The sequence below is a fragment of the Meriones unguiculatus genome, chromosome 2, assembly GCF_030254825.1.
Source record: "Meriones unguiculatus strain TT.TT164.6M chromosome 2, Bangor_MerUng_6.1, whole genome shotgun sequence".
Classification (NCBI taxonomy): domain Eukaryota; kingdom Metazoa; phylum Chordata; class Mammalia; order Rodentia; family Muridae; genus Meriones; species Meriones unguiculatus.
This window is the reverse complement of record NC_083350.1, coordinates 27162787-27183022: the sequence shown is the minus strand read 5'-3', so window position 1 is coordinate 27183022 and position 20236 is coordinate 27162787. Positions and strand designations below refer to the sequence as shown.

General features: G+C 44.4%; 1 protein-coding gene across 4 annotated transcripts in view; it reads left to right on the top strand.

Moving 5' to 3' along the window:
* Sh3tc2 (SH3 domain and tetratricopeptide repeats 2) overlaps positions 1–20236 on the top strand; it is a 61283-nt gene that overhangs the window by 27147 nt on the left and 13900 nt on the right. For all 4 annotated transcript variants that reach the window (XM_060377195.1, XM_021633710.2, XM_060377197.1 and 1 more), the window contains 4 exons: positions 5045–5178; positions 7871–7912; positions 8035–9732; positions 9825–10005. In XM_060377195.1, coding sequence (XP_060233178.1) covers positions 5045–5178; positions 7871–7912; positions 8035–9732; positions 9825–10005 — 2055 coding nt within the window. The remainder of the gene's footprint in view (positions 1–5044; positions 5179–7870; positions 7913–8034; positions 9733–9824; positions 10006–20236) is intronic.

Below are 20236 nucleotides of genomic sequence, written 5' to 3'. Positions count from 1 at the left end.
TGGGTAGATTTTCTTTAACAAGGAGAAAATAATTGAACTGGGTGTGGTGGCACATGCCTTTTACCTCATTGTTGGGAGGCAAAGGCAGGTGGATCTCTGAGTTTGAAGCCAACTTGGTCTACAAAGTAGGTTCCAGGACAGCCAGAGCTACAAAGTGAGACTATCTTAAAAAAAATTATTAATGGTAAATAATTGTCTAAATGACGTCTTATATGGAGTTAAACCTATTGTCTGGTGAGTGTGATTCCTCAGACTGTTCCTCAAGGAAGAGACAGGACCAATCATCTTTATCTCTGGTTATACTTTCCTGGTGAGTGTTTAAGACCACGAGAGTGGCCAGAATTAACCATTTTACTCATTACTTTCAAGCCCAGTTGAGGGTCTGGTCCTCATCAGCCACCTTAGCTGCCTGTATGTAAGGATAAGTCAAAGCCTTGTTTGACCATGGCTTTGATTGAAAGCATGAAGGAAAATTTTCTTCTGGGCTGACCTTTTTCTTTGCAGATTGGATACTAGTAAGAGCTCACTGCTGGGGTCTCCACAGCCTCCCTGGACAAGGGAACAGGTGCCTCCCGTGATAAGAATTGTGACTTTTTCTCAGTAAAGATATCCCCACTGTGATATCTTAATATCATTTTAATAAAGCACAACCAATGGGAAATATTCCCAGATGCCTAAACTAAAAGCTAAGATTGATAAACCAGTTTCTCAGATCCTGCAGAAAGAGTGGGAGAAAACTCAGAATTGCATAGTGTTAAAAAAAATCTATCTTTCGTTGCATTGTCTCTTTTACTCTTTACTGACCTTTCGTTTATAATTCCATTCTCATGACATCTACTTTTGCTGATTAACTTTATGCTGCTAGTGTCAAAGTTATTTCGTTGTAGGTAGGCAGTCTACTTTTCATCTCCGAACTTGATATTTTACAGTTTTACCAAGAATAGTGCCTCTTATGTGTTGATAGCTGATTAACCACTGCTGTCTTCCAAAGCTCACCCTTTTGCAGTTACTTTCAGCGTGATTCTGCCACTGCAAGCCCTTCTAATCCTTAGCCCTTGTTTGGATTAAATGCTCTTGGATGATAATTTTCCTAGGTCTAGACTAAGATCTCCAAGGTATATGTGTGTGGGAAAGCAACAAGAAAAATGTAAGGCCATTGTGCTAGGGCTTTGTCCATATTATTAGTGTTTTCAGACAATCAAGTTTTCTTTTGCTGTCTTTGTTTTCCGCACTGTTCTCACATTTGCCTTGATTATTTTCTTCCTTCTTTGGTTTTTATTTCCGGTGTGTGTGTTCTTGCCATTTATATTTCCTTCATGTTATTAAACTGCATACTTAAATTGTGGATAGGTAAACCTAAAAATAAGAATTAGCAAAAAAAAAAAAAAAAAAAAAAGATAACTTGAAAAGACCTGTAAGAAATGGATTCCTTGTTAAAAACACTATTTTTATTTGTTTTGCTCAGGACATGGTGTACTTCTTCAGTTTGAAGACTCATCATGTCTTTCTCCAATTCTGGACACTTCTCAGTCATTCTCCCTTTGAACACTACCCCTCTCTCAATCTTTTAGTCTCTCTCCTGGGATCCTGGTGGAGGTATGTTGGACTTATTCAACCATGGGTCTTGCTGAATCAGTTCTTCTGTCACCGGAGGCCACATTCTGGGAGACTCTTCCGTTTTTTCTAACTTTCTCCTCTGCTACGACTGAACTGCCCATGTAACTCATCTTTGCCATTCTTGTGCACGATGTCCTTTTCATTCACCCAGCTGCGTTTTCCTCAGAGGGTTGCTTGTGCGGAACACCATCCATCCTTTTGTTGTAGCGTCTGTTCTTAGGTTTCTTTGTTTTAACAGACTTTTGTGAGTCAGTCTTTAGATGACTGTTGCTTCTAATTTTGTGTTTGCACTCAGCAGTGACTTCTTTGGGAGTTCTGCTGGCTTTCTTCCATAACTCACATTTTTTCTTGGTTTGTACTTTTTGTTATGTAAGCTATATCCTGATGTTTTAAAAGATTGACCTTGCATGAATCCTGTGGTAAAGAAAACATCCTTGCCAAGAGGAGTCTTTGCCTTTGTTTCTCTCGAGATCTCCATAACTCATGGTCTAGGCCCTATGTAAATTCTCTGTAGAACCTGAATGGTACCTGTATACGAGGATCCAATGGTGTAGGCTTTGGGGCCTGATGTGTTCCAGGACACAGTGACATGAAAAGTGTGACTGGAATGGCAGGCACTAAGACGTGTTGCAGCCCTCTGTAAGGAAGCTGCTGCCTTTCTAGACTGTGGGCTTTATGAAGGAGCTTATGTCCAGCTCCCTTTACACATAAGGTCAAGGTTAAGTTTCCTGACTCAGAGGAGCCGCGGTTTTGAGGTTAGCTCAGGCTAAACTATTATAGTCCATGGCATCTACCTTCACCTCTTATCCTCAGTTTGGCTTCCCCTTTTGTCCCATATCTCCAAGATTTCTCCTTCCTTTCTTAAAGTTTAAGGGTTTGTTCAGCTATTTCTCTTGTTTTAAGTGTGTCTCCCAGGGTTTGAATATATGTAGGGGAGAGTAGCCTTGGAGCACCTGCCCTGTTCCTGGCTGTTCTGCTCTGTTCACTGGCTCCATTTTGTGTTTAGAAATCCAGAATGTAGGTTGTCATGTTTCTTTGATTCTCTTTAAACACCTGGGAGTCAGGGTGCTGTCAGATCAGCTCTGAGGCAATGGACATGGACGCTGATGGACAAGACACCACTTACAGGCTCTACCACCCTCCAACTGTACAATTCTGAACATGCTCCTGAATCGCATTCATCAGCAAACACAGCTTAAAAACAATTTACAAAGAGAGTTGTTACGAATAGCAAATGAGCGGGCAAACTCAGAACATGTTGTAACATTTAAGGCTTTTACAAGAACTTGGGCATACGTAGATAAAATATATAAACACACATACGATATACATGTAATATATAGACATACACATTTAATATATATTTTAAGATTTATGTATTTTTTTAATGTATGTGTATGTGTGTAAGTCTGCATGAACATATGTGCACCATGTGCAGACAGGTACCGATGGAGGTTAGGAGAAGGTGCTGGAACTGGAGTTAGAAGGTGGTTGTAAGCCACCCAATGTGGGTGCTGGGATCGGAACTCAGTCCTATATAAGAGCAGTATGCATTCTTAACCACTGAACCATTGCTCTAGACCCTTTGTCTACATTTTTACCTCAATCTAAGGTTTTAGTTGTATGCTATTTTGAGGCTGAAAATTGAGGGAACTAGGAAGATTCTGGAGACCAGGCCAAGGATGGGGCTCACAGGGAGAAGAACTCTGGGCCAGGAATCAGCACACCATCCTAGTCGGTGTCTGCCAGTGAGGGGTGGGGGTGGCCTTGAGTAGGTCTGGCTGCCACTGGCCTTGTTTCTTGCTTTCTAGCTGCTCTTGCCACACTGACTAGAAAGGCTCTCTTACTTCCCAATCACCAACTCCAACTTTTTTTTAACCTATTTTTTTTTTTTAAATCTGTAAGAGGGCATAAGAATAGTCCCTGTGTAAAGAACAACCATACAGATTAAATAGCAGTGTGGTAACACCCTTCAAACATATGAATTTTTGCTATGAAGTCTTGGGTTTTGGCTTGGTACTGTACCTGATAATGTTGCGGTTGTTTGTTTGTTTGATTTTGCTGTGTTTTGTTTTGTTTGGAAGGAATGATGTTCTTGGACTTTGGGGTTCAGTGGGCAGCTTCTAGGATTTCTAGGTTCAGAATAAGGAACTAAACAGACACATGCAGTGGAGAGCAAGCAGTAGAAGGAGAAAGACACGCTTTCAAAGCTGGAAGAGGGCCAGAGTGGGGAGGAAATTTTAGAAGCCGAAAGGGTCATGTGATGCAACAAATGGGACTTTTACATCTGATATTCTGTATTTTGGGGAGTCTTTTGAGCAGGGTAGGCTTTTTGGTGTATGCTCTCTGTGAACACAAAGTTTATAATGAACAGATTGGTCACATTAAGACGACCTGGAGTGCCTTGCACCTTCAACAGTGGCTCCAGCCAGTTCTAGCTGGCCTTGGCTGAGGGTTTGGGGTATGAGGTGTGTGGTATGTGGGTGAGAGTGCCTGGCCTTCCTCATTGCCAGTTTTTCTCTTGTATTACTTTTTCCACCCTTACCAAAGGCTTTCCTGGCCTTGCTCTCTGCTGTAGTCCCCTGGTTCAGTCACATGTTATATATAGCTCACTATATAGCACAGTCTGACCTTGAATCCAAGGCAATCTTCTTGATTGAGCCTCCCAAGGACTGCTGAGATTACAGGGGTAAGCTCTCCCACTGGCTTGAATGTGACTGCAGCGTGGTCAGCTATACACTGGATGGAATGCTTGGTCAGCCATTTGTAGTTTTCCAAATGACCCCCAACAAGCAAATGAGACCTTCCAGGTGGATAACATATAGGTGGCACTTAAGGAGCTCTTTTGTTTCTCCAGCCCCCGACCCTCCATCTACTCACTTTCTGTCCCTTTGTAATTCCTTTCCTTTCTTAGTGTCATATAGTGCTGTTTTGTGTCTTGGAGTCAAACTATGACAACTACGGAAGATTCCTTCTGATCACAGGGAAGCTTTCTTTGCTGTTTTTCCAAGAACGTACCATTTGTCCCTGACTTCTTCTGGAAGTAAACTAAGGAGGAAAGAACTTTTATGGTTTCCTTAAAGCCTTACTATCAAGGTATTGATTCCTGTGGCTCCCATTACAAACAGACGCCATTAGGGGTGGAGAAACAGGGCTTTCTTTCTCTGGGGAGATGGAAGTTTAATAGAGGGACATTTCCACCTCCCCTTTGACCCATTCACCTCCATACCATTTCCCTTTTTTCTCCTTCACCTCCATACTGTTTCCCTTTCTTTTCCAGCAGTGAAGAAGAGACTGCAGCAGTGAGGAGCTGATGTCAAGCACAGACAAGTCCGCTTTTCTAAGCTTTACCACATCCTTGTATGGAGAGGAGAAGATGGGAGTTTAAGTTTAGCCCTGACCTGTGTCTGTTTTCTATCCCATGCAGGAGCAAGAACTCAGCCTTCTTCAGTGATGAGGAAAGATGTTCTCTCTGGTCCCCAGGAAACGACAGGAAGGCTGAGTGTTCCAGCTTCCTTTGTGCACTTGCTCATACTGACATCACCTCTGTCTACCGCTTGAGTGAGTCCTCCTCAGACCCTAGAGCAAGCCCAGCCTCCTAGAGACCATGAAAGAGCCCACAGTCAGAAATAGACTTCTGCATTCTATTCCTGTCTAGGAATTTGGGGCTGCAATCACTGTCCACTTGATGGCCTGGTTCATACTTAGCAGATTTCCCTGTAGATTTTAGGTCTTTCTAGATTGTACATGTCATGTTATCTAGCAACCATGACACATAATCAGACCAACTTACCTTTATCATGGGTGGTCAGCTGTATTGGACCCAAGGAAAGGAAGAAACTTCCTGAGTCATGGCTAAAGGTCAAAGGGCTGACTAGGCACCAAATCACAAATCACATAGATAACTGGAAAGAGACCTCAGAGATGATATCTCCCCTTATTTTACAGATTAGGAAACTGAAGCCCAAGAGTGTTAGTACCTGACCCAGGATAATTGCTATCTGGGGCAGCCTGTTTCATCACACCACCTCAGATACAAGATAACCCTGGGTTGCTGGATGCATTAGTCTCAGAAGTGGATCTACCTTGTCTAGTGCAATGCTGAATGAATGAATGAATGAACAAATGAATGATTATAATTTCCTTATGATGGGAAAGGCCCACTGCTTTGCAGGAGGAAGTATAATTACCCTCATTAATGTTGCTGAGGTGAGGTTCCCTTTTTCCTACCTCTTTGGCGACAGTGGTATGACCACTTCTATAAGGCTGAATTAGGTGGTTGTTATTTCAGAGGGATAGCGAGAGGTTCTCCATGAGGGACTCTCAGGCCAGTTCCTAGGAAGAGAGGGAACTGGAGGCTTTCTTCATGTATAGGGAGCCTTTGAGGAATATAAACCTCAGGTATCAGTGCTCAGCCCTGGCAAAACATTCTCATTGCTGCAGATCTGCGAGGCTCAGGCAGGAGACTGGAGCTGTGAGCCCCTCCTGGTATGGGGAGTGGAGCTATGAACATTAAGGAGTACTTGCCCTGGGAGGGGAGGAAAACAATGGTTGATGATAGATTTGCATCAAAGATATTTGTTTACTGTTGACCCATTGATCACAAGATTCAAAAACAGGTTCCAGTAAGCATGTCACTTCTTATTGAAAGGCCAGGAGTCAACTCTGCTGACTGTGGGTTGAGTAGACCCCAACTTCAAGGCAGTCAGTAGAGGAATGCCAGATTATTAGTAAATGCCAGCTGTCTTGGGCTGATGTCCTGGGAAAGGAGTAATTCTTCTGAGTCTGCTCTTGTCTTGTGATGAATATAACATGTGTTATTAATGTCCTGGTCTCAAGATAAATGGCCGCATTAAGATGGGCATATGTCCTTCAGCACTGGAGGGGCGAGAGTGTCCAAACAGATTTCTGAGGCAACCTCCTTAGCTCTTCCAGCTTTGGGTATGGCCTGTCATCTTTTCTAAGTTACAGATTTGTGTAACCAAAGTGACAGTCTCAGAAGCTTTCCCCACAGGACAGGAATAACTTGGCTTGATGTGAGGGGCTACTTGTCCCCAGAGTTTTCAGATTTAAGATGTGGGGACCACACTGCTGCTTTTTTTTTTGCCAGGAAAATATGGAACCTTCCCTCTAGCAGTTGCTGTCATAAAGGCTGTGTGGCCCTGAGGGTTGTGTGGCCTTGGTCACCACAGGTCCATTATAAGGCTCTTAATCAAAAACATTGTTTATTTGCCTGGACCCCATGCATCCATGCATCTTCTTGGTTCTTAACTAGTTTCTCCCTCCCTCCCCCCACTTTTGTGACATCAAGTGGTTGCATATAAGTCACTTAGCCTTTATGTTTCCCAGCTCTTTGCCTTTTTTTCTCTTGGAAATATTGACATACTTATTAACATATCATCTTGTTTTCCTTTACCTTTAAATACTTCACCTGTGTGATCACATCAGTCCTGGGACTCAGGCCAACTCTTTTGCTTTGAACCACAAATCTGCATTTGCAGTTTCCACTCTCCTCCTAGACCTACTTCTCTCTCCACCTAGAGGTGCGACTAACTCAAAGTCAAGATATCTAAAACCATGTACCTTATCCCATCTCCCATCAGATTACTTGAGGGAACAAAACTAGGGGCTTCAGATACTTTATTGTTCCTTGAAACTGGTTCCAGTTTCAGTTCCAGTCTTGTCACTTTTTAAGGCACACAGAAACCCTGTCTGTCACATGGGTGGATGATGAGTGAATAGAGTAAAGAAGCAGGAAGGATGAGGGAATTCAGGAAGGAAGCAGGAAGGAAGAGGGAATTCAGGAAGGAAACAGGAAGGAAGAGGGAATTCAGGAAGGAAGCAGGAAGGAAGAGGGCAAGCAGGAAGGAAACAGGAAGGATGAGGGAATGCAGGAAGCAGGAACAATTCCCTGCAGCAAGGCATGTTAGGAGTGTCCTGTGCTTATAGCTCTCTCCAGATCTGTCATGAGGTAATGGAGGGATCTGGGCCTTGCACCTCTCCAGATTGCTTTAACAACCTCATGCTCACACCTCTTGTTTCCACATACTCTTCTCTGACTTGCATCTCACTTTCACCTGAGACCCTGCTGTAAAGTGTGAGCTGAACAGGATAACAGAAACTCTGAAGCTGATGTTGAGGGGGTAAAGACTACCCATTCCTATTCTTGCTTCAGCACAAAAGCTCCTCAGGGGTCATCGACATGGTGACATGTTCTGACCTAACGCCAGGCCTGTCCTTCATCTCTACCTAGGTGAGTTTGACTCCATCCAGAATCTTCAGAATGATCTGAGCGGTGAGTAGTGACCATGCTGGGCCCAAACTCTTGTTCTCAGGTCAGCTCATCTATTCTCTTGCTGGGAGGGACTGCCTTACTTTGAGGCACTCAGGGGTGCTCAACTCTGCCTGTCCTTACAGCATCTCAGCCTGAGGGCTTCCAGGAGGCCAGGTCTGGTGGGACCTGGGTGGAGCGGCAGACCATGGGTTCCAGACGGTCCAGCAGTTCTATGGAGTCCAGCCTTGAGGAGGAGCTCCTCTCAGCCTCCTCAGACAGCTATCACCTTCCGGAGCCTGACGACCTTGATGACCCAGAACTGTTCATGGACCTAAGCTCTAGCCTGGAAGAGGATGAGGTGGAGCACTTTGCCCCCATCTTGGCTTTTCTGGATCATGAAGGCTACACTGACCACTTTAAGAGCCTCTATGATTTCTCCTTCTCTTTCCTTACTTCCTCCTTTTATAGTTTTACTGAGGAGGATGATCTAGTGGCCTACCTAGAGACTTCAAGAAAGTGGGCCAAGATGAGCCACATGACGTGGGCCCATGCCCGGCTTTGCTTCCTCCTAGGCCGACTGAGTATCAGGAAGATCAAACTTTCCCAGGCCAGGGTATACTTTGAGGAGGCCATTCGAGTCCTTGATGGGGCATTTAAGGACCTCTCCCTGGTGGCTGCTCTGTATATCAACTTGGCAGCCATCTACCTGAAGCAGAGGCTGAGACATAAAGGGCCAGCCTTGCTTGAAAAGGCAGGCAGTCTGCTGGCCTGCCTGCCGGACCGGGAGTTCAGTGCCAAGAGTGAGCTTGATGTGGTGGCGTATGTGCTGCGTCAAGGGATTGTGATGGGGAGTGGCCCTCTGGAGGCCAGGTCCTGCTTCCTGGCCATTCGATTGCTCCTGAGCCTTGGCCGGCATGAGGAAGTTCTGCCATTTGCAGAGCGTCTGCAGCTCCTTTCTGGACATCCTCCCACTTTGGAGGCTACCGCCACCATGTTGAGTTTTCTGTACGACAAGAAATATCTTCCACATCTTGCGGTAGCCTCTGTTCAGAAACACGGCCCCCATAGTGGCCAGGGCATGTCTGTTTCCATTTGGCAGGCCTGTTTGGTCCTCCAGAATGCCAGCAAGATCCTTGGAGTTCCTTCCTCAAGCCAGGGTGAAGTTTCTGCCCTGGCCTGCCCAACCCTCAGGCAGGCCCTGGATGCCTGCGAGGAGCAGACTGACCTGAATATCCAGAGGTCCTTGTGTCTACTCTTGTCCAAAATGTACCTCCACCACAGGTCCTCTGATGCCTCTGTCTACTACCTGAGCCAGGCCCAAAGTTTAGGGAAGCTGCTGGGCGAACAGGAAGCCTTTGAATCTTCTCTCTGTCTGGCATGGGCTTATCTCTTAGCCAGGCAGACAAAGAAGGCTTTGGAGATCCTTGAACCACTGCTGTGTTCCTTAAGGGAGACGGAGTGTGTGACCCAAAAGGGAGTGCTCCATAACCTCCTGGGACTTGCATTTCAGGATGAAGGCCGGACAAGCAAAGCAGCCAAGAGCTACCTCCGAGCTTTGATCAGAGCTCGGGATATGGGGAACGTGCGCAACCAAGCCGTGTCTATGGCCAACCTTGGCCACTTGACCCTTAAGTCCTGCATGCAGCAGTCAGCAAGGGGTTATCTCTTGGAGGCTGTCCGGCTCTATTCCGAACTCCCAGCCAGCAAGGAGACAGACATGGAGTTGGTACAAGTGTTCCTCTGGTTGGGCCAAGCTCTGGTGTCAGGACGCCAGCTGGTCCACAGCCGCCTTTGTTATGAAATGGCATTGCTGTTTGGCCTATGGCACCGGCACCTGAACAGTGAGTATGGCCCATACTGCTGCAAGCATTAGAAAAAAAGTGCTGACGCATGCTTTGGTGGTATCTCACTCATGTCCCTGCTTTATGTTCAGGTCAACTTCAGGTCACCAAATCCCTCTGCCATTTCTACAGCTCCGTGTCCCCAAACCCCGATGCATGCATTACCTATCACGAACACTGGCTGGCCCTGGCTCAGCAACTCAGGGACCGGGAAATGGAGGGGCAATTACTGGAGTCCCTTGGGCAGCTTTATAGGAACCTAAATACATCCAGGTGAGTCCCTGTTTTAGGCAGAAACGGTGTTCTGTCAAGAAGACAAGTCCATATGCACATGGCCAATGGATACTATGTTGGAAAAGTGCAGGTCCTGTAACTGTTGCGCAGCACTGCCCATCCGTTGGGAGTTCTGTGGCCTTGGACAGTTTATACCTGTGTTTCCTCATTGGTCAGATAATGAGGTTGATAACGACATTTATCTTACAGTACCACTGTGAGAGATGAACACGTTAAAGTCCCTGAAATACAGACAGTCTCTGTAACAATCACTATGTCACTCTTAATTGTGTGTTTCCAAAGCAATTTATCCTGACTGGCTGAGAGTGCATAATCCAAAATGGGCAGCTTGTACTGAGGCTGTGGCCCCTTCAGGAGGTCTTCTCCATTGAAAGACAGGATTCAAGAAAGGACAAAAAGTAAATAAATGCCGTGAAGCAGGAGTATAAAATTTTATGTTAAAAAAAAATGCTTGATTGGGACCTCATCTTTTAAATGAAACTGGATTTAGTCAAGTCTACTTTCAGCTGTGATCAAGCCTCAGAATAAATAAATACATGGGAATGGAAAGGGTAGACTTAGCACTTGGTTGTCTGGCAAAACTGTATAATAGCACTTTCTTCTGTGATTGACTTTTTGATGCTTGTCTAAATTAGGCTTTTTATTTCTGTGAAGAGACACCATGGCCACGGCAACTCTTATAAAGAAAACCATTTAAATGGGGCTGGCTTAGATAGAATTTAGAGGTTTAGTCCATCATTGTCATGGAGGGAAGTACGGTGGCATGCAGGCAGACACGGTGCTGGAGAGGCAGCTGAGAGTTCTACATCTGGATCTGCAGGCATCAGGAAGAGAATGAGACACACTAGGCCTGGCTTGGCCTTCTGAAACCTCAAAGCCTGCCCCCAGTGACATATTTCCTTTAATAATATCGTGTCTACTCCAACAAGGCCATATCTCTCAATAGTGCCAGTCACTGTGAGCGTATGGGGCCATTTTCATTCAAACTATGATAGTGCTCGCTGAAAAACTTTCAGTTTTGCAAAAGTATATCCCAAATATATCCAAGCATCCTTTAGAACACTGATACTCAAAGTCTCCTCACCCATGCACTTTGCCTCACGCACCAGTTCTTTGCTTTTACCAGTCCAAGGCCACTGGGATTCTCCTTTACTGATGGGCAGCCTTCAGTTCTATCCCTAACAAGCTTCACAAATCTCACAGAGGTTTTAAAACCTCTCGTCTCACTTTGCAACAGATTTGTGTCATATGTTACAACCATAATTCTTAGTGGCTTCTAAAACAGAATGGGAGAGCTTGCTAGTGTTGATCAGAGAGACAGTGGAGGGGAGGCTAGTTCAAGGCTAGCTTTTGCTTTTTAGACACTACCCTTGTTAGGGTTTCTAGCGCTGAGATGAAATATGGGGAGGAAAAAGCTTATTTGGCCTCTACATTGTAGTCTATCACTGAAGGAAGTCAGGACAGGAAGTCAAACAAAGGGAACTTGGAGGCAGGAGCTGATGCACAGAGGTCATGGAGGGGTGCTGCTTACTGGCTTGCTTCTCATGGCTTGTTCAGCCTGTTTTCTTATAGAACCCAGGACCATCAGCCCAGGGGTGCCCCACCCACAACGGGCAGAGCCCTCTACCATCAATCACTAACTCAGAAAATACCCTATAGGCTTGCCTACAGCCTGATTTTATAGAGGCACTTTCTTTTTTTTTTAATTTTCTTTTTAAAAATTAATTACAGTTTATTCACTTTGTATCCCACCTGCAGCTCCCTCTTCCTCCCCTCCCAATCCTATTCATCCTCCTTCTATCCCACCCATGTCTCTCCCCCAGTCCACTGATAGGGGAGGTCTTTCTTCTGATCCCATACTGTCAGGTCTCATCAGGAGTGGCTGCATTGTCTTCCTCTGTGGCCTGGTAAGGCTGCACCCCCCTGAGGGGAAGCTGATCAAAGAGCAGGCCAATCAGTTCATGTCAGAGACAGTCCCTGTCCCCATTACTATGGAACCCACTTGGACACCGAATGAGGCATTTTCTTAACTGAGGCTCCCTCCTCTCAGACGCCTCTAGTTTGTGTCAAGCTGACATAAGACTAGCCAGCACAGGTACCATGGTAACCGTGAGTATGTAGGCAATCAGACAATAGTTAATCACACTGTGAACTCTCTTTCTCTATGTATTTCTCCCCACTTGCTGTATTTTGTTCTGTTTCCCTTTCTCTTAGAAAAATCAGACATCTTCTAAGCTCCCCACTGGCTTTGCCTTTGGTGCTAGGGAGAGAATTTTGACATAGACAAGGGTCATGGAGTCAGAGAACTAAGAGATTTGTTGTTGTTGTTGTTTGGGGGGAGGGAGTGGCGTCTGAAACACTCCAAAGTACGGTCAGAGTTCTCGTAGGCAGACCTGGTACGAAGCACAGAACTAGGCACCTGCTATGTGCTTCTGTAGGCAGCTGAGTGGTGGCTGAGGGGGTCAGCCTGCGGGCTCACCACCCGAAAGTTGCCGCTGCGGGCTGCCCTCCATGTGATGGTTAACAGTGACTAGGGCGCTCATTGCTAAAAAGAGCCGCTGGCTGGGTCGCTTGGGGCTCAGGTAAGGAAAGAAGGGCTTAGAGTACGGAGGCTGGCTTTCTAGTGATTACGGACAAGAGTGGTGGTCAGTGCTATCAATGGTAGGTCAGGCCATTCCAAATGGTCTTTTTGATCCTGGCCTGTGCAGTGTTAGGTGTCAAACAACATGGACCCCTCCTTAGGGAATACTCACAAATAAAGAACCGAGTGTTAAATACATGTATTAGGACAAAGTGATTGGTTTCCAAACAAGGAAGGCAGACCTTCCCCCTTAAAATTAGTTACTTACAGAAAAAAGAAGATTAAGCCAGCGTTGAAGATTATGCATTGAGAACAAAGGTGTCTTTGTAAGTTCCTATGCCCCAAGTTCTTCAGAAGTAACTATTTAAAATTTAAAAAAGATCAATAAATAGCCCATGTGTATGAAAGATTATATATCACATTCTCTACATTAAGTTCTCAGCATAGTAAATAAAATACACATACACCTTAGCTATATATGAAGGGTTAGGATAAAAGGTCTATGCAATGCAGTGTATTTTTTTGATTGTATTTTTCATCTAGAAGTGTCACTAGGAAGTGCTAAGCTAGCATTTTTGAAGCTAAAATATTATTGAAAAAATTTATACTATTTTATATTTTCATACTAATAATAGTTTTATAATATTTAATATTTTGATCATGGTTTTTCTCCCCTAACTCCTCTCCAATTCTTTCCACCTCTTTACCTAACCAATTTTATGTTTTTTCTCTCTTCAAAAAAAATCCAACCCAACCCAAACCAAACCAAAAAACCCCAAGTAACAAACAAACAAAAAAGCCCCTAAGAAATACAACCCATCCCCAATGAAAATGAGAATCAAAACAAACAAGCAAAAGACAAATAACCCCCCCAAAAAATGACAAAACAAAGCAATGTAAAACAAACAGTTCAAAACAAAACAAAACAAACAAACAAACAAACAAAAAAACCCGAATTTGTTTTGGGCTGGCTGATTACTGGGACCTGCCCTGCAGTGTGGCTAACACGCCAGTGCTTTTCACTCCTTGGAGAAGAGTGATTTTCACTTTACCAGTGGGTATTGTTTGCCTATAGTGGTTAGGAGTGGAGCTCCTGATGCACTTCCCAGTCTCAGGGATGGAGGCTATGACACCACGCGAGCCTTTCCGATGTGTCAGCCACTGTAGTAAGGGCTAGGTAATCTCACTTAGGGAAAAAAACCATCCAAATGACTGTCCCACACGGCCTCCATTGTATGAGTGTTGCTCTAGAGTGATCACTCAGGAACTCTTGATAGCAGCATCACTGAAGTTTAATCACATGCAGTACGACTGTACCTTTACAATTTAATTTACAGCTAAACATGCGTTTTCGTTTTTAGTATTTTCACGTAGCTGTGTTAAGTCTCCTTGCGGTCAAACTGCCAGTCATCTTCAGGGTCTCCTTCTTCAAACCCCGAAATCACCATCAGCAAGGACTCTCCACTCTCCACTTGGATCTAGGGATCTAGCACTGGAAACCACAAATCTCCTGTGCATCCCTGTTGACACTAGCTACAAGTGGGATCCGTTTTGTGGCTGGTTTCTCCCACACCATATGACGTTTTCAAGGCTCATTTATGCATGTATGTCAGTACTCCATTATTTTTAACTCCCCCCCCACTTTTTATTTATTTTTTTATTTTGTGTGACATTGTAAGTGTGGAGGTCGGTCCCTTCTCCTCAAGTGAGTCCCGGGGATTGAACTTAGGTTGTCTGGCTTGGTAGCAAGGGCCATCTTGCTGGCCTACTGTTCGTTACTTTTATTGCTGAAAAAATATTCTGTGGCTATGCGACATTTATATATATGTATGTATGTATATATATTTATTCCTTAGTTGATGGACATGTAGGTCCTTTTTATTTTGTGGCTATGGTAAGTAATGGGTATTTGTGAAAATGGGGTTGTAGTTCTTTTGAATGTGGACCTAGGAGTGGGATTACAGAATTACAAGGTGTTCGTAACTTTATGTTTAAATATTTGGGCAACTACAAACTTTTCCAAGGAGGTTGCATCATTTGCTATCCCTATGAGTAATGTGTGATGACTCCACTGTCCCCATGTCCTCATTATGTTTGCTATTGTGTGCATTTCATTTTAGCTATGCTAGTGAGGCCAAATGGGATGGAATCTCATTTTTTCCATTGTGGGTTTAGTCTGCATTTCCTTAGTGGCTACAGATGTTGAACATTGTTTCATAGGCTTTATATGTTCTTTTGGAGAAATGTTTGCACAAGTCATTTGTCTATTTTATTTTATTAGTTTTTCGAGACAGGATTTTTCTGTGTAACCCCAGCTGTCCTGGAACTCCCTCTGTAGACCAGGCTAGCCTCCCACTCAGAGATCCACCTGCGCCTGGCCATTTGTCTATTTTATTGTTGACTGTAAGACTTCATGTATTCTGGATACGAGTCTCCCATCAGATGTGTGTGTTGAAGACCTTTGCTCCCTGTCTTGCTTTTCTGCTTGTCTCAGCAGTGAACTAGGCATGCTCTTTATGGTGGTCAATCTTGATTGTCTCTGTAAGGCAATCAGGAAACCGCACCTCTGGGTGCACCGGGGAGGGGATTCCATAGAGAGTTAACTAAGCACTGGCGACTCACCACAAATACAGAGGGCACCGTACCACGGGCTGCCTGCACAGGTAAAATGGCGGAGGGAGGAATGAAACACTGTTCACTACAGAATAACTGAACCCTTCTTATTTCTAGGGAGGTGGTGGTAGTCTTCAGTTTGATTCCTGAGCCTCTCCCCGTCTTTCTTCCTCTTTCTTCTCCTACTAACCAGAGATCCAAAACTTTAAAAACTTTTTTAAAATGACTGATTTTCCATCCACCCTTTTCCGTATTGTGTCATTCTCCATGCCGTCCACTTTGCTCTCCTCTGGACTGTTTCCTCTGCTTGCTGTGGGTTGATTTTGCTCTTCTCTGTCTAGGGGCTTAAGGTGGTATTGACATGTGAGCTTTCCCACTTTCGAGTGTTAAGTGTTTATTGGCTGTAAATTTCCTACTGATCTTCTTTTTCACATCACTGCACAAATTCTGGTATATTGTGCTTTTGTTTTTATTCATCTCAAAGTATTTTCTAATATCTTTGTGATTTCGTCTCTGACTTGGTTATTTAGGAGTATTTTCAAATACTTGTGAATTTCCTGATTTTTTTTTAAACTATAACTGATGCCTAATTTCATTTCGCTGTGTTGGGAATATATACTTTGTATGACTCTATTCCTCTCACATTTTTGAGATTTGTTTTATGGCTACTTGGAGGATGGTCTAGACACTTTACAAGAGCATACATTTTGCTGTTGTTAGGTGTGGCATTTTATGTAGATCAATTTTAGGTCTAATTGATCTGTTTTCTTATATTTTAACTTGTTCTTTCCTTCTTTAATTTTTTTGACTATTGTTATTGCTGTTTGGTAATCCACCTTGGGCCGTTTGCATGCTGAATATGCGCTAGCCCACAGAACCAGATCCATAGTCTCTGGTTTCCTTCTTACCACATGTCTATGGTTCTTATCTGTTTTTGAACATGGGTTATTTATATATCCAGTCTTTTTTTTTTTTTTTCTGAATTGTCTAGTTTCTCTTCAGTTATGTCAGGCTGGACTAAATGTTGTTATTTTGGGCTCTGTCATACACACAAGCCTGTAATCCATGTTATATTGCTGTCTTATCCTGACAGAATGACTGACATTGTTTCTAGTGGTGACTTTGGTGCTTTTATCTGTGTCAGTGCAGCTCCTTCACCTCCTTCTGTAACTATTGCACGTGTCAATTCTTTACCTACTTTTGCTTTCTGACATGTCTTTGAGTCTCAAGTGTGCAAATATTCAGTCATTTAAAATACCTGTACTGGCAACGTCTGTGTACCTTTGACTGAAGTGTTTGGCCTATTCACAGTTAACCACCTGAAGGCAGGCTTTATGTGCCATTTTATCATTTTGCTGTTTGTTTGCTATTTGTTTTCTCTTTGTCTCACACCCTTTTCAACTTTCAACTCCACCATTACTGCTTTTGCTCATGTTGAATAAATATTTTATAGAGCACCATTTTATGTCCTTCGTTACATTTATTTTGTCAGCGGGCTCCCAAGGACTGTGATTGCTATATTAGCCTGTAGCACTTGCAGGAGTTTCTGAGTGCACGTAGCCCAGCACATGCCTTCATTCCTAGAGAGGCTGCAACTTTGCAAAACCTCGGGTGGGCAGAGTATCCTCCACTTTTGCTTTTAGATGTTTTTGCCAGTTCCTTGTATGTATAATTCTTTTTTGTGATGCTGAGGATTGAACCCAGGGCCTCACAAACGCTGAATGAATATTCTATCACTGAGCTACGTTCTCAGCCCTAGATTCTTATTTGTCCAAATTTTCTGTATATCAGACAGTGACAATGTTCACTTATCCTTCTGACTTTTTAATAACAAGAAACAATGCATTGCAAAAAAGTGTTGTTGTTTTTTTAAAGAGTGAACTCTCAGTAATGTCCAGTAAAAATAAGCTATGTAAATAATAGGCTTTCAGAGACCATCCCAGGTCAAATTGATTCTTCTCTGGGATGAAACTTTGAGGAGTCCAAACTCCTTCTGCTCCCTGCAGCAGTATTCCAAGTAACTGACCTTGAGGCTTTGGTTTGATGGTTGTCACAGGTTTGGGGTGAGCAGGAAGGATCGAGGCTAGATGGGAAAGCATCAAGTGTCAACAGAATTAGCTGAGATTTGAACACACTTTCTAGGGAAAGGCTTATTTTGAAAATTTGTTGCCCATGTTTTCATTGTTTTCCTCCAGGCCTATATTTTTCCAAGATCCTCGCTCCACTGTTCTAGAAGCTGAGCCAGATCCAGGTTCTTTCACTTTTTAAATTTTCATTTGTTTTTATTTGATGTGTATGGGTATTTTACCTACATGTATGTCTGCACAGGATTTATGTGCCTGGTGCCTGTGGAGGCCAGAAGAGGGCGTTGGATCTCCTGGAGCTACAGATGATTGTGAGCTGCCATGTGGGTGCTGGGAACTGAACTCTGGTCCTCTGAAGAGCAGCCAATGCTCTTAGCCACTGAGCCATCACTCCAACCCCAGGGTCTTTTAATTATAAGATGCAGTGGTTCCAAATTTCAAGGTTTTTATTTGAATTCTTTGGAGGAAACATTCTCTAACTAGCAACATTCACTTCCGTAGAAACACCAGCAACACTGAGAGCGAGATCCAGAAGTCCTGCAGGTGTCTTGGGATGTTCCTATAGATGCGAGGTTATTGTCCCTTTGCAAAACAGCCATTTCATCAGAGAGCATGCAGGGATGTTATACTTTCTTAGCATATAGATCCCCCAATCCTACAGGGAACTTTTACAAGGAAAATGAACAAAAACAGATGAACAGGTGTTATCACACCCCTGGGTGTGGTCACTTTAATTTCTTGTGAAGCTTCCTGGTAGCTGAAGTAAAAAGGGAGGTGATGGTGGTGGCTCATGAAGTTCTGACTGTCAGATAAAAGGACATAAACAAATGCATTTGTCAGAGCAAAATTTCTCCTGGTGTTGACTCCCAGGAAGAATTTATTAAGTTGGTCTTGATGTTGTCATGGACCAGTGGTTCTTGAATGAAAAAAGAAAGGAAAGGAAAGGATATGATTGCTTCTATATATGGTGGAGGAGAAAGTCTGTTGCAGAGAAAAGGGAGTAGAGCCAGAGGCAGACACATCTGGCAGAGTCCAGAGTGGTCATGACCCTGATCCATGTGGGGAGAGGGAGAGGGGAAGGTAGAGAGGGGAGCCAAGTACAGTAGCCAGGAGGCCAAAGGTAGAAAAAAAATAGGCGGAAATGGAGGGGCAGATAACCAAAATGTCTGGTTTATGTAGGGAAGAGCCCCTGGGCTGAATAGTTCCGGATAGGGAAGGCAAGGCATTCCAGTCATACCCTGTAACAGGCAGGGACTGAGGGATGCTGGGAGAACATGGAGGCCAGGTCCTCTTTGGTAAGTTAAGTAGGCACCTCAGCCACTCGTCCCAGGTTTGAAACTTAACAGTTCCCAACGTTTCTAATGCTGAGACCCTTTAATACAGTTCGTCATGCTGTGCTGACCCCCAACCATAAGACTATTTGTTCCCATGTCATAGCTGTAATTTTGCTACTGTGATGAACGAATCGTGGTGGAAACATTTGATATTCAGGGTGATCCTAGGCAACCCTCCTAAAAAGGTTGTTGAGGGGTCGAGACCCCCAGGTTGAGAAGCACCCCTTTGGACCTATTTCTTCAGCTCCTCGAAAAGGATTTCCATTCTCACCAAACTCAAGGTAAAGCAAACAAGGGCAGGCTTAGAGGAGAGAACACTTCTAGGACAGGCGAGGGGAGAGCTGTGTGACAGAAGTCGTCTGGGGAAAACGTTTGGGGAGAGTTCCGAGGGCTGAGAATGAAAAGCGGAGAACGGTAGCAAATGGCCTCTCAGGTAGAGAGAACAGCAGCCAGAAAGCATAGGGCTGTGTGAGTAACAGGTGAACAGACCTCAGTGTCACAGGGACACAGGGCTGACAGTGGATGCAGAATTGAGCTGGGGGATTGCTTCCCAGCACTTACTGTCAGCATCCATAAAGACTTTTGTTGAAGATGTGCTGTTCGCTGAGCAGTGTGTCTGTTTCAGGGCAGCCACATGTGACCGGAAGTTTTGCGAAAGCCGAGAGCTAATGTGGCCCAGTGTCTTGCCTGAGGCCGCTGGCAGGGGTTAAGGCCAATACTCTGAGTCTACAGCAGTATTAGCGAACTTGTTGGGTTGTGAAATCTCCCAGAGCAAGGTGACCTTGAACCTTTATTCTCCCCCTCCCACCTCACAAGCGCCGGGGTTATGGGCACCAGCTACCACATCCCACAGAAGCGAGCTTAAAAAAAAATAGTCAGATAGTAAAAATTTCTGGCTCCGTGGGGCCACATGTTCTCTGTCAACGCCTCTCCACTCTGCAGCTGTGTTGCAAAAACAGCTCTGGGCAGCGCGGAAACAAAGGAGTGTGGCCGCATTCCAGGGAAGCTGCTCACAGAAGCAGGCAGGGGTTGGGGTGTGCTTGGCACAGGGGTCCCAGTTTGCCACCGCTAGTCTAGTGCATGTACTCCGGTACTTTGCATGCATTCTGTTCTCTCTACTGACAGTCCTCACCTTAGATAAAGACGGCGCACAGATAATTCTACAGTGAAACCTCGTGGGATTCCAGCCATGAGACTGGCTTAATTTTTATCAGCTCTGTCCCTGCCTGCTGGTGTCCAGACTCCTCATGCCACCTGGTTTCACTGGGCCTTTCTCAAATTCCTGATTGTCCTATCTAAGGTGGCTTCCCTCTTCTGCCTTTTTGCTGGTTGTAATTGCTTTGTGGCTTATAGCGACTTTAATCGGTGTTTAAGGTGGGAGGCGTTGGGTAGGTGATGAAAGGTTTGGCTCACTGTTCAGTACCTATAGAATAATGTCTTTTCTGTTATCCAGGTGACACCCAGACTGGGGCTGGACCACGTGTTTCAGTCTCTGGGTGGGAGAAGTCTTTGTGGCTCTTCTCCTTGGTCCTCATCTGACTGGTGCAGACTTTGTTAGTTGCTTTTCTCCTGCTGTAGTAAAATGCCATGACCAAGGT